The 13905-nt window shown below is 35.4% G+C and overlaps 2 protein-coding genes across 3 annotated transcripts; one reads left to right on the top strand and one right to left on the bottom strand.

Annotated features, from left to right (window-relative positions):
- Nucleotides 1–417: 417 nt before the first annotated feature.
- On the bottom strand, nt 418–1622 carry LOC130644979 (uncharacterized). Of its 2 annotated transcripts, XM_057450800.1 has the most exons (3): nt 977–1619; nt 772–904; nt 418–675 (listed from the first exon to the last, which is right to left on the bottom strand). In XM_057450800.1, exons 1-3 carry the CDS (start codon nt 1041–1043, stop codon nt 462–464), a joined length of 414 nt encoding a protein of 137 aa, XP_057306783.1. In that variant the 5' UTR covers nt 1044–1619; the 3' UTR covers nt 418–461. The 2 variants fall into 2 exon arrangements, with proteins under 2 accessions (XP_057306783.1, XP_057306782.1); XM_057450799.1 differs by having other exon boundaries at nt 772–1622.
- A 1699-nt stretch (nt 1623–3321) lies between these two features.
- LOC130644976 (uncharacterized) lies at nt 3322–9135 on the top strand. Its single transcript, XM_057450795.1, has 3 exons — nt 3322–3719; nt 5498–6790; nt 6930–9135. Exons 2-3 carry the CDS (start codon nt 6761–6763, stop codon nt 9102–9104), a joined length of 2205 nt encoding a protein of 734 aa, XP_057306778.1. The 5' UTR covers nt 3322–3719; nt 5498–6760; the 3' UTR covers nt 9105–9135.
- Nucleotides 9136–13905: the final 4770 nt, after the last annotated feature.

Genomic DNA, 13905 nt, shown 5'->3' with positions numbered 1-13905 from the left:
CTTGGGTAGTGAAATTGATCCATGATAGAATCAAAACAACCCGACCTGGCGTAAGCGGTCAGTCATTACGAAGGGTCTGTTTATAACAAAAGGGTTACCTCTAAATAATTCTTTCTCGATTTGTTTGTTGGCCATGCTTAACAGAATTGGTTAGTGATTGATAACAAACCACGAGCGATTATTAGCGAGGTAAAAAAGGAAAGGGAAAAAATGTGCTGTCTTGTTGGTAAAGAAGACTAAGTCACGTGATTTTATGTAATATAATTGGTAGGTGAAAGGCACCTGTAATTGCCGCCCGGGAAGAAAACGAGCCTTCATTACCCCTGCCGAAAGACCCTCTGTAGAGAGGAAATTTTTGAAAACTCAATTAAATACTCACGAATGACATAATTTTGTTTTACGTTTTATTTTATGTAATTTGTACTTATTATTTTTTATTTTTTTTTATTTTTTTAATTAAGTTAAAATACATTTTCGGCATCATGGAAAACCCATGTTAACTCATTTTCAGGAACTACATGCCCTTCCATATATCCTGTGTATACCCCGTCAGGCTCTGGATAAGCATCACAAATTTTTTTCACTGCACATGACGGGATGACCCTTAGCACAGATTTGCCAAGTCTGTTGTGAACCCACCACGTGAACTGTCGGTAAGCAGCATAGCAATATGTTCTAAAAGAAAAATGTTAACCTGAAATATCAAACTTAAGTTCTTATAACCCATATTTCTATAAACAGCGTGTTTTGACTGGAACAACATCTACTTACTTATTGGGAACGTCATTTCTTGGAGGAAGATATGTCGATTCTCTATCATACATTCCAACCAAAGCAGTCCAGAGATTTCCTTTCCTTAAAACAATCGGGTCGAAATCTTCGTGATTGACTATACAGTTTATTTCTAAAGAATATATTTTTAATAACTTAATAATCAGCATATAATGTTTCGTATATCCTGCTAAAAAGTACACACCTTGTAGGTTATATATATGTCTTGATTCCAGTTTGTGACAGCAAAAACATTCATTTTCAGTGCTCATTTGAGGGCAATTGTTGCATTTACACCGCGACGTAGCGTGAAGGCTAATCCTTAATTCTGCTATTTCCCCATCGTTATCACTGTCATATGTCACCCACGATGACTCCGATAAATCCCCCCTACGTGTAGGTTTAAACTGGAAGCCAAGTACAAAGTTAGAACATTTTGATTCCGACTCATCCGAAGATTACATTACTTAACAAACGTGTTGCTTTTAAAAGAAAACAAATAATTCTGCATTAAGCAAACAACAAAATTTTTTTCTAGTGCTAATGAATCTTCTATATCTCATAAATATTTAATACTTCGAAACATATCAACAAGGCATTCTAAACACGATTTAGTCAGTAGAATATATCACCGTAAGGCATCCTATAATTCTTTGGTCCTTGTGACGTCAATTATGCAGCCATTATGAATTTCAAAGTTCGAGAAGAAGCGTGAGCATGATAAAGCCGCATGAAGTGAGGTAGCTCAAAATTTGAAAGTTTATTTACAATTATTTGCTGTACTAAACTTTTCTGTAAAAAACGAATGTTCTTTTCTTAAATACTTATATGAATAGAACTTAATTAGGTAGCATCATTAAAACGTCGGAGGGAACCTTTAAATAAGCCAAATAAAAGGGACGGAGGAGAGTGTATAGGATTTCCGCACCTATACGGCATATCGGAAAAGTGGGACGTGGGACGCGGGACCCTGTTGAGTCGGGACGCCGGACTCGAGACGCGGGGACTCGGGACCCGGGATCCTGATATCGAGACGTGGGGGACGCAATGCGGCAAAATTTAGATGATACAAAATACTGACCCACGTTATAATAAAAAAGATCATAAAGTGAGCATTTTTTATAATTTTTGTTCTATAAAAAAGTATTCCTACTGTGAGTGTGGGTGCTGTGAAAAGGTGATTTAAAAACACCTTACACTTACAAGATGATATACACATATAGATCTTTATAATGCTTAAGAAGTAAGATATTTTATTAAAAAAAAAAGATGAAAGAGATGAATATGCTATTAGCACTGTTATTTCACGAGCCGACATTTTGCTGCACCAGCTATATGTCTCCCCAGGGTATTTTTCACATACACATGTGTCTCTATTATTTAAGGTGTTGAAACAATCAAATAACTTTTTTGAGCTATGAATCCAGGTGTGTTAAGTTTCCAAGTTAGTTGTAGCAGATTAAAGAGATTGTTTTAGAGTTATTAATAGCGAACATTTAAATTAAAGAAAAAATGAACATGTCACGGTAAGTGTTTTACATATCCCTTTTTTATTAGAACAATTTTACAACAACAATGAGGCTAAAATTTTATGAAAAAAATAAGAACAGAATAAGAACAATGGCAAGGCATTCTCGTCCCCAGAGCTCTTTGAGATAAACTCGAAAGTTTATCTCAAAGAGCTCTGAGTTCGAGAATGATGGCAAAGCTGAAATTTTTTTCTGCAAAAAACACTATAGTTTATTTCAACCCGGGATGAAATCAAAAGAAAAACACGTGTAAGCACAATTATTTTTTCATACCAGGATGAGGTCGTAAAATGAAATACACGCTTTTTTTGTAAGAATAGTGTTTTTTCGTTTCAGCCTCAATATTCTTAATTTTTTTACCAATATTAACCTCATATATTCTTAATAATATTCTTAGCATGACAACACATGAAAACATATAATCAGCCTTGATATAATAAAATTGCTATAATTTTGTAGAGTATATTTTACTACGTGTAACGGACACATTTCGTTGTTGCGGATAAAGAAGTTTAGTTTACTTGATATGTAAAAAGTAGAGCCTGGACATATTCTTAGGATATTCTTAATTAGGATATTCTTATTTTTTGATCCGCTTTTGTTATAAAAAAAAGCGTGTACACGCAATTTTATAAGAATTTACTTATAAGAATCCACTCAAAGAAGATTTGAAATCAACGCCGGTGCAGTTTTACGTCAGTGCGAGTAAATTCAACTACTAAAACATCTGCGAGTACTAATACATCTACAACTACAGGTATCACAAAGAATTTAGTAAATCAGCCTTCTCAACCAGATCCTGCTCCACACTGTTACCAGCTGACATTGCTAAAATTTTGTCACAAGAAGAACGTAACATGTTGTTACGGTTGTGGTGGACGATACGGAAAGCCTGAAGAACCAAATTATTTGATTTTAGTCCGAAGTCGAAGGAGTTAACTCAATCGGCCGACTGTACTCCGTCATTTACGGCAGGAAAAAAAGTGTGCGCATGCGCCATTATTTGTTATCAGATTTTCTGCCGCAAGCGATTCATAATGGCCACCATCGCACGTGCTTTAAATTTCCCTTAAAAACAAATGTTTTTCGAGCCTCTGCGGTAGAGATCATCTCTTAAAAAGATTTTATTTTAGTAGAGCAGGCCTTGGACTATACAAAAACTCTGGATTCCACTACCCGATCACTTTCACTTTTGTTGGGAGGAGACAGAAAGAATAGCAATGTTTTGATCATAAAATTTTATATGTTGGTGGAAAATGAAGATATTTGCCTTCCAACGCAAAGTCATGCCTTAAGACATGTTTTTCCTGAAAGCTGATAGCCTATTTTATCAAATAAAACCAGTGGTTTGTGGCTGCCACTTTTTTTCTGAAAGAAATTGGTCCTTGGAAATGACCTTTCACAAGACTTCATAAATCGGTAAATATCATTATTTTAAATGAGAATTGTGCACTCAATAAGATAAATATAAGCAATAAACCAGTGTTAGATGTGAAAAATGTTGCTTGTGGCTACCCCCTAACCTTTGACAGTCAGGGTAAACACTTAATTAGGCGACGGTAGGCTAATTAGGGCATAACACCTATTTAGACGACTCATTGTACCCTAGTTAGACCATATGTAACCTAGTTAAGACATTACAATATTTAATGGCTTCTCACACATTCCTAAGAAAAATCGCAAAAACACTTTGTTCAGAATGAATAGTCTACGCAACCATGATTCCAAAATTGTCACTCGTGCCTCGATATGCTCGCGCAAGTAAGAATTATGTTAAAATGAAATATTACATGTCGCCTATTTAGGTGACGATAGTAAAATCCGCAATAATTTAATGAAGATATTCTTTCACAAAAAACGCAAAAAAAAGTATTTTTTTTAAGATGGATGTGGTAACAATTTGTTTTGTAACGTTTCTTTTTTATTCACATCCTGTTTTAACATCGTTAAAATCTTAGTCAAACAATACCACATTTTCGTCCGCCATATTTTTTTTCCTGTGGCGTCGATGGCTGAAATCCATTATTTAAAACAACAAATATTGCCACACAAGGTTTGGGCCATAAGTTGCCAATGTGCGATGCAAATAAGACGATAATTGGTCAAAATTGTCTGTATTCACATAAAAATTGTAGTGCGAAACGCAATGATTTCGACGTATTTACAACAGAAAGTTTTCGTTCGCCTAGTTAGACTACGGGTAGCGTAATTAAACTACATCATGTCGCCTAACTAAATGACTCACCTAATTAGGTCATGTCGTCTAATTAGGTGTTTACCCGGACTGTTTCACAGTCCCCCAAAAGGGGTTAGGGGTTAGTTAGGGGTTTATTAATAGTTCTGCTAAAAATAATTTTTCGCAGTGAAGGTTTGTTTGTTAATGAAAAACCTCATACAAAAAGAAATCGATAATATTTTTCTATAATATGTATATAATTAACAAAACAACAAGTAACACTAAACCAGAGATGCTCCTGTGCATTTATTTGGACAGCATATCTGTTCGTACCCTGGAAAAAGTTTTTGACTTATATAATTGAGGCTTATGCCGAGTTTGTGATGTCTGATAAATCATGAAAAATTTATGTTAATCTCGCCAAAAAAAAATAGTTTCATCAGAAAAAAGTCAGGGATTTCACAGGAATATGTTAAACATTAACTCACATGTCTGTACATTTTTATGCACACTTTGCTATCATTTTACATGCTTTTTTATGAGAGCCTCAGGTTTTTTTTAAAAGATAAGAGCTTTTTGTAGGCCCTACTGTCTGCTCAATCATTGTCTTCCAAACCAAAAATAACCTAGCCTGCGGTTGTGGTAAACACTGGAACTATCCAGAATCACCCAGAACCAGCTGGAATCTGTCAGAATGACCTAGGAACAGACCAAATTAACACGAACCAATCAGTCATTTGAAAAAAATATAAACAACCAGGAAAAAACGCTGGTGTAAACAGTGCGTTAATAATTGGCTCCGTATCGAACGTGTATTCCATAGACTTTAAAGGGAAAGACTCCTGTTAGGTAGAAGACCTTCCAAGCCAACATTAAGAAATCGAAAAGGAGGACATTTAGTAAGAAGTTGGGAATTATGAAACTTTTTCTTACAAAAAAATACATTTTATAATAAGGGCTTGAAAAAGAAACTTTTCGTTTTGGTAGCTTATATTGTACTTTCTGTTTGTTCACATTTTAGGGCACCAGTCCCAAATTGTTCTATGATACAAAACATGTTGGCACGATTTCATTGAAGTAATTTTGACCCAACAATTCACAATTTCAAGCGTCATTCAAACGTGATTTGCATGTGAAGATTTGTTGACAGAAGCGGTTAAAAAAAAAAGATGGAACAATGATGAAACAGAGGAGCTTGCCGATTTGCTCGATTACCACTTTTTGTTGGATGCATTTGAAATAAGAATATATTATGAATTGAAATAAAAAATACTTGTAATAGCCTAATTTGTAAACTATTTTTATATAATTCAGATTGACTTTCGTGGTGAAAAATCTCACGATTAAGGAATGGTCTAGGCTGAAATGTCTAAAAATGTGTGTGCTTTCGTTTAACACATATATAACTGTACAATTTTTTTCATTTGCAATCAGTTGCTAGTCTAACAACAACAACAATAATGATAAACATTTAAAGTGTTTCTAGCCCAGAAAATCACAAAAACCTATTGTTAGTGGATTATTTCCATTGGGGTCCACTGAGTCTGAGTGAAGCTAGCTTTCTCACATTTACGTTTAGTTTTAGCAGGCTTCTAGAAAACTAATCAAGACCAACCTTGAGCTAGCTAAGGTTACAGATCAGATGAATTATTTTTTTTCCTTTTAAAATTTAATTTTAGAAGTATAATAATTTACATTTCTAATAGTTGTCAACCATTTTTTTTGTGAAAACGAAAGTGAAATGTATGGTGTAGAAAAGCTCAAAATTTTAGTAGTAAAAAAAGTGGCAGCTACTACCTAATACGATAGAACGCTAGATAAGGGTAACATACAAACAGAAAAAGTAATTTTTAGGCAAAACCTTGCGTCAGAATGTTGTACAAGAGTGCTCCTGTACTGGTAAATTGTGAACTAGCCATCCGGGCTTTTGTGGACCTTGCCGTCTGTTTAGGCTGCCCCGGGTCGCAACCAAAGGCGAAATAGTAGTCTATGGTCATCCTTCTTTAGTTTTAAAAGAAAAAAATGTTAAATTTTCTTTTATTGGGCAACTAAAACAAGATAATAGAGAGTGAGGTCAATATCGATGACGTCATGATCTTATGCCGTAGGCGCTTTTTTTAAAAAATTTTTTGGCGCATGCGCACACTTTATTTCCTTAAAATCGCGGAAGATTTTCGAAAAACAACGGCATGTGGCCAAGGGCGCAGTGTTCTGGTCTGCAAATTAGAGCCCTGGAACACTAGAACGGAATTCTTAGAAAGTTACTTCTCAGAACTCACAGAAAATGGCAGCTGCAGCTGGAAGCTTTGAAAAGGTAAACAAGCAATTAGCTAGCTTATTTCGCTTTATTTTTTGCAAATCTACGAAGATAGTAGGCAAAGAAACACACTGACCTAAGAAAATCTTTCACATCACACAAGTCAGTTTTGATGATAGCTATATGTTTTGTTTAGGTGAAAACTTTCCTTGAGTCCAGAGGTATAGAGTATTTGTTGAATTCGTTCATCCTGAACAAAATTGACGATAATGTGGCTCCTCAAGTTGAACAACAAAAGCTTGTGGAGCTAGGGTTGGCGTATGGAGATATATTATCATATCGGCTGATATTTGCACTCCCTGTGGTTGAAGAGAAGTCCTATCATGAAAAGGCAGATGAACTAAGAAAAATATTGAAAAGAGCCCACTCTGGGAAATATGATATTCATAACCGTCCGATAACTGTAAGGGAAACCTACAAAGTTAATGTTGGATTGAAGTGTAAAGATAAGTTATCAAAATATACAATGAAAAACAACCAGAGTTATTTGACACTATTTAATCGATCTACAAAATACCCTGAGCTACATGACGAAATACGTAAACACTATGATATACCAAAGAAAGATCAAACATTTGTTGGTAATTATAACGGTCACTCTCTGGAGCAAGATTTCATTGATATAGAAACATATGGTTTGAGTTGTAGAGACAAAAAAAAAGGAATACAAGTATATTTATACTATCCTAAATCATTTGCGAAGTTGGAGTTTTCAAAGTTGTGCAATAAGTCATATTCAAGCATGTTTGAATTAGATACAGAAATTATTGGACCAGAAGAAACAGTAATATCATCTGCATGGGCAGAAGGTACCTCAACAATTACTGTGCCACCCAGCTTACCAGGATCGAATTTTGTTGACAGAAGTATATGCAGTGTTTGTTCTTGTACGTATATTGGTAGCTGTCTACGCTGTGAGCAAAATGAAAGTTACACAGCAACTTTGCTAGCAGATCAAACAGACAACATGACAGAGGATACTTTTTTAGCATCACCCGATCCAGATGCTGTGACAAATACTGCCAAAACTGACATAGATGTAAACATAGAAAATTCTACTCTTCATGATTTGAGATTGAGACATTTTTCAAGAAACACACAAAAACCAGTGAGATATAGACATTCAATTGGCTCACCCTCATTGTCTCTTCAACTAGAATCAACAGAGGACAGTTCAGCATTTGGTGATGATGAAGTGAATCGTTTTATGGAAAATTATGAGACAGATAATTTTGATAATGCTACTCCACAGTTTGAAGAAACAGAAACTGATTCTATCGCATTTATGCAAAACTGTGAAAGCTACTTCACCAATTTACCAAAAGTAAACACAAAGCATATCATCATACAACGAGATTCACAGCGTTTTTGGCCTGTATTATTACGTCAAAATTTTGATCTTTCGTCTGAAAAAATAGCTATCAGATTTGCAGGTGAACCCGGTGCTGATGCAGGTGGACCGCTGCGCGAATTTTACTCATTGTCAATGAGACGGTTTACCACTATCCCTGGGGTATTTTTCGGAGATGACAAAGGAATTTGTTTCAAATTAATGCCAGATGGTGTATTAAAAAAAGTATATTACAAGCTTGGGCAGTTAACAGGTGCATCTATTATACATGTTGGAAGAGGTCCCGAATGTTTCTCTGAGCTCATTTTCAATGCATTGTATGATTTGCCATATCCTGATAAAATAGCACCAATAAATGATGCAGAATTCAAGTATAAATTGGATAAAATTGAGAGTGGCGAGAATGAAGATCTACTTGATTTGAACATTGTTCCTGTACCTGATATCGAACAGAACAAGCAAGTTTTTTCAATCAGTTATTTAGTGATGAAAAATCGTGCCGCAATATCACAATTTGGAGAAGGACTAAAAAGTATATGTCCAGAATTTATGTTACAATCCAATTGTCACACTATGAAAGCTTTTTTATTGCCAGATGAAAAGATCTTAACTCTTGATGAGCTTCTTGTTATTCTATGCTTTCACAACGTCGAAGAAATTGGTTCTAATTTACACCGTGATATTTCCAATGCCATTTGTGACTGTGAGCTGTTTTTAGCTGATGTTGCTAATGGAAACTATGATGAGATATCTCTTAAAGACATACTGTTTTTATTCACTGGAATGGATAAAATTCCCAGAAAGGGTTTGGATAAAAACATTGATATTTTTTTTAACTGTGATTTCAACTTTCCAAAAATTTCTACATGTGGACTTAATGCCACTCTACCAACAAAAAAAGTTGAGCATAATCTGAAGATTGCTGCTAAATTCGGAGGGACTGGATTTGGTGTTGTTTAAAATATTCATGTTTTGTATCATATATTATTGAAAAAATGTTTTTAGTCTTTTTTTAAATGAAAATTTTGTTATCAAGTTTTTTGGTAATCACTTTTTTAGGACTTTTTAGTGTAACCTTATAACCCCCAAGAGATCTCAGTTCTTCATATACGTTTCATTGAAATTTTTTTGAATTTGTTAAAGTGCTCCCAGTGAAAACGAGCGAATTTCGCCTCTTTTATGATATTGGAAAATTTATTGATTGTTATTCTCATGATTTATATGTGATATTTTGTTTGGATATGTTATGTTTCATCAAAGAGACTTAGTATATAAATGTTTCTTTTTGTTTAGCTTGTTAAACTATAAACCCGTCATTCCTTAAGAATCCAAGTAATTGCACATATGTTTCCAATGATTGTTGTGCGTCCGTGGGTGCTTGCAAGTGATGTATCCCCATATAACAAATCAATAAATCATGCAAATCTTTATTTTTGAAAACTGGATGATGATCAATTCCCATGACATTTTCAGCGACAGATATTTCAGTGCTATCCACAAGCATCCCTTGATTTGAATAGCCACTTGCTGACGGAATATGAAACAATAGGTCTGGACGACCTCCTGGTGCGCTTTTTGACTGGCGTACGTTTCTTGAATTCCATGTGATGACAAAATCATTAAATTCTCTCTGTAAAACGGGAATATAACAAAGAAATAAGGCTTCTCTATGGGTTGGTAATTCGGGGTCATATACGAGTGTTGATGTGAGATGTTTGAAATAATTTATCCACCAATTAAGTTTGTACAACTTGAGGCGAGACCAAAATGCTTCTATTCTCTGGTTTCCCGTTGAACGACCGTACTTAAAACTATCGCTGTTACCAGTGAAAAATTCTTGTAAATCCGCACAATAAATGTTTTCCGTCCCTCGGTCCATTCTCAGTATACGCGGACATACACCGTATCTCTTCACGCATTGCAAAAACAAATTTCCGATTACAAGTGGATCATTATTTGTTGTTGAAACAACCAACCATAGTAATTTACGGCTGAAACCATCAATACCACCGTGTATTGCCAATCCCCATCTTTTTAATTTGTCATTTCCATCTATATGATATATGTCACAAGGACCTTTGGTATCATATATGCGTCGTGTAATCACTTTTCCAAGCCTTTTTTCTACTCCTGACGGATCCACCTCCTTCAATATAGTTCGCACAGTCTCCTTAGCAATAATCACGTCAAACTTCAATGCTATCAATTCTGTCATTTGCCGGTAACCGAAACTTGAAGATGACACTTGCAACTTATTCTTAATAATATCTACCAGGATACTGCGAGAAACATTGCTAGTTCGACGTAAGCCCAATCTTGTGCATATTGATTGAAACTTTCTCATAGATAATGACTTGTGATGACGCTTGTTAATCACCATACATATTTCCAAATACTTCAACTTAGGTCGTAGGCTATGATAATACGCCACTAAATCTTCCAATGACACATCGACACCGACTGGCATAGCATCCATCTTGCACTACGAGTAAACACGTTTTCGTCATTGAACGGTGGTAACTCTCAGGACCACATCGAATCACATCTCAAGGAAAACTGCCCGGCCGCGTCATTTACCGCCTGTTTTACCTTGAAATTAGCGGCAAAATCAGCGGCAAAAAGCGCGGCCGCGTATTTTAGCACCTGTTTTAACTTTGACATTCTGCAGACCAGATTTAGAAACCGGCGGTAAAACTGGCGGTAAAACACGCGGCCGCTCCTAAAAACACGCGGCCGCGCTTTTTAAAACGCGGCCGCACATAATTTCACGCGGCCGCGTCTTTTACAGTGCGCCTATTTTAAATGAAAACAAAACGTTGTAATCAGCCACGGTAACACTGTTTGCCGGTGTGATATCAACAAAAAATACTGCATTCATATTCTCCTCTTCGTTTAAAAAAATGGTGTTCATGATTCATGACACAACGCTTTGTGTATGATTTCGATTTTACACTTAGTTTTTACAATTTTTAATATTCTTTTTTACAGTTTCTGTTTCATTCTTTGTTCAACGTGTTTATATTTTTGAAATACGCCTTGTGTATGATTTTTATTTTTATTTTTCATTATTGCGGAGAGAAGCGGAGTGCGCGCCAGCGCACGGAGCGTAGCGGAGCCCATTTCCTCATTAAATAAGCCAAATATAAGGGACGGAGGAGAGTGTATAGGATTTCCGCACGTATACATCAAAATTTAAATTTTCGTAGGACGTTTTTCGACTGGGTTGCCCCGTAATTTTTCTGATTATTTTTTCGTAAATTTCAGATTGAGCGAGTATATACGGCGATGGAGTGCTTTTGTTTATTTAAAGATCTCCTAGCGGGAACTTCCAGTTGAGACTAAGTTAGTTCTAACCACGTGATTCATAAGTCACTTTGACTAATATCACGTGACTTTTTCTCGGATAACATAGCGCCTCAAACTCAAACTTTCGTTAATCTAAGCTATATCGAAACTTCTGGAAGGTTATTTTCAAGAAAACGAAGAAAGGGTATGTTTAGCTCGCTAGTATATCACTATTTTTTACATGTAATGAACCCATTCTTATTCTCACTCACACCTAAAGCTAGCTAGCTTAAAACTACAGATTTAGATAGAATAATAATAGAACTTAGATAGCATATAGCTAGTTAGATAGTATAAAAAAGAGCAAACAGTACCTATGGTTGGCACAAAACTAGCTACAAGGCTAGCATAAAATTAACTATTTAGTTGGGATAGAACTACCCATGTAGCTAGCAATAAATTGCTATTTTTGCTGGCATAAAATCAGCAACATAGCTAGCATAGAAAAATTGTTTGAGACTGATTTTCTACCTATCCTCTATCTAGCTAGCTATTATACATATATACTACACAGTGAGTGAGATAATTCTACCCTGTAGGAATGTCCCATCATACAGCTTGTTCTAGCTACAATCGTCCACAAAATGGCCAAACATGGCCAGCTAGATATTTTGCAGATAGTAAATGTTTATATACAGGTATGTCACGTGTAATTGTTTACGTTGCTTAGCCACAAATGGGCAGTTCTTAACATTAAGGGGGAATAAAGAGCTATATTTTCGTGGACGGTTGTAGCTAGCTATATATATTGTGCACACGTCAGGAAATAAACTTTTTTAACCCTGCCGCTGAGCATACATCAGTGCGGCTTAAGTTGCAGAAGCGAAAATTATTTCAATATATATATATAGATAGATAGATGTAGATGTAGATAGATATCTCGTTCAATCGTCAACATGTATTGAAAATCTCCAAGTGTATTCATTATTTTTTACCTAATTTCACGATATGTATACAAATAATGTCCCAATAATTTCTGTTTTTGTAACTTGACCTGATCCTTACACATGTGGCTCTAATGATGTTTTTGTTCAGTCTGGAATAAGAGATTTTTATCCTACTGTCATGAAAACTTGTTTGCAAACAAAACATATACTGCTATTTGATTTTTAGCTGCACAGGCTAACAACAGGCTGTTTCCGCTGTGTTTTTTTAAACCGAAGTTGCAGTAAAGGTTTTTTTAAAAATGTATTATGGCTGTCCGATTTTATGATTAATTTTTGAAACTTTTCCCATAAAATATTGCAGGATTCTTTAGGAGCTTAAAAACAGGTTTTGAACAGTGTTTTTATTTTTAAATGATACAAAAAATTTTCCGCAAAATAAAATTGCTGAATGATTGTTTTAGCTGTGTTGGATAACAACAGGGTGTTTACTGTCTGTTTATTTGAACCAAAGTTTTTTCGGATGTGCGCCACAGTATATTTGTACTAATCACTCAGCCTAGTGTTAACGACAAGCTAATACCTGTGTTTCTATTTAACAGAAGTTGTGCTAAAGTTTTTTTGAAAGGGTTTGTTTACCTATACTAACGGCGCACCACAGATTAAAGTACATATATATTTTAAGTTTTACCGGGAACATTTTGTGAAACAGTTTTCGCTATGACATGGCACAATATGTAAATTGTGTTTCTATTCAAGCTAAAGTTGAAGGAAATATATATTTTGTGAATCTGAAAAATATAATTACACACCTGACACACCTTTAATGTTGTGTGTTTCACTCGATTTATGATATACTGCACACCTGTACTAAAGCGAGCCACCTGAATGTGTGGTACAGTTTAAAATTTGTATTAATTGTTTCATCAAGCATTTAACGCCAGGTAACACAGTTGCTTGTGGCTTAACCAGCGTAAATTCCTAAGTGTATATAATACTCACCTGTAAAGTTTTGTATATATATTTATGTTTATGCCCTGCTGGTCTAATGGCTATGACACTCATGCAAATGAGAGATCCAGGTTCAAATCCTGGACAGGGCTAGGAAAAACATAATTATCTTGCACCTACAACAACCAGGTTTTCATATAATAGGTAATCTTTGAGTAAGACTTCTCTGATTATTTCTATATCTTGACTTTTTAATGTTGTTGTCATTGGAACCAAGTTAATCTCAGATTTATCAAAAAATGATATGTCGTTATGACCGATTGTTTAAATACTTGTAATGGCTATGATTCACCGTATATTGACCTGAGATAAATTTGATAATATTGAGTATACGCAATCTTTGAGTTGTAAGGTGGAGATTTTCTATTAAAGTCATGCACCCCTGCGTTGCCGTTCCATTGCCTTGCCAGCACTGACCGTGCCTTTCTTTGCCTACCCTTCCTATGCCTTTTCTGGTGCCTGCCTACCATGTCCTTGCCTGTGGCTCCCATGCCTTGCCTACCCCTGCCTTCCTGATTCCT

The sequence above is a fragment of the Hydractinia symbiolongicarpus genome, chromosome 5 (genome assembly GCF_029227915.1).
Source record: "Hydractinia symbiolongicarpus strain clone_291-10 chromosome 5, HSymV2.1, whole genome shotgun sequence".
NCBI lineage: Eukaryota > Metazoa > Cnidaria > Hydrozoa > Anthoathecata > Hydractiniidae > Hydractinia > Hydractinia symbiolongicarpus.
Note: the sequence above shows the minus strand (reverse complement) of the source record. Positions and strands in the feature narration are given on the sequence as shown.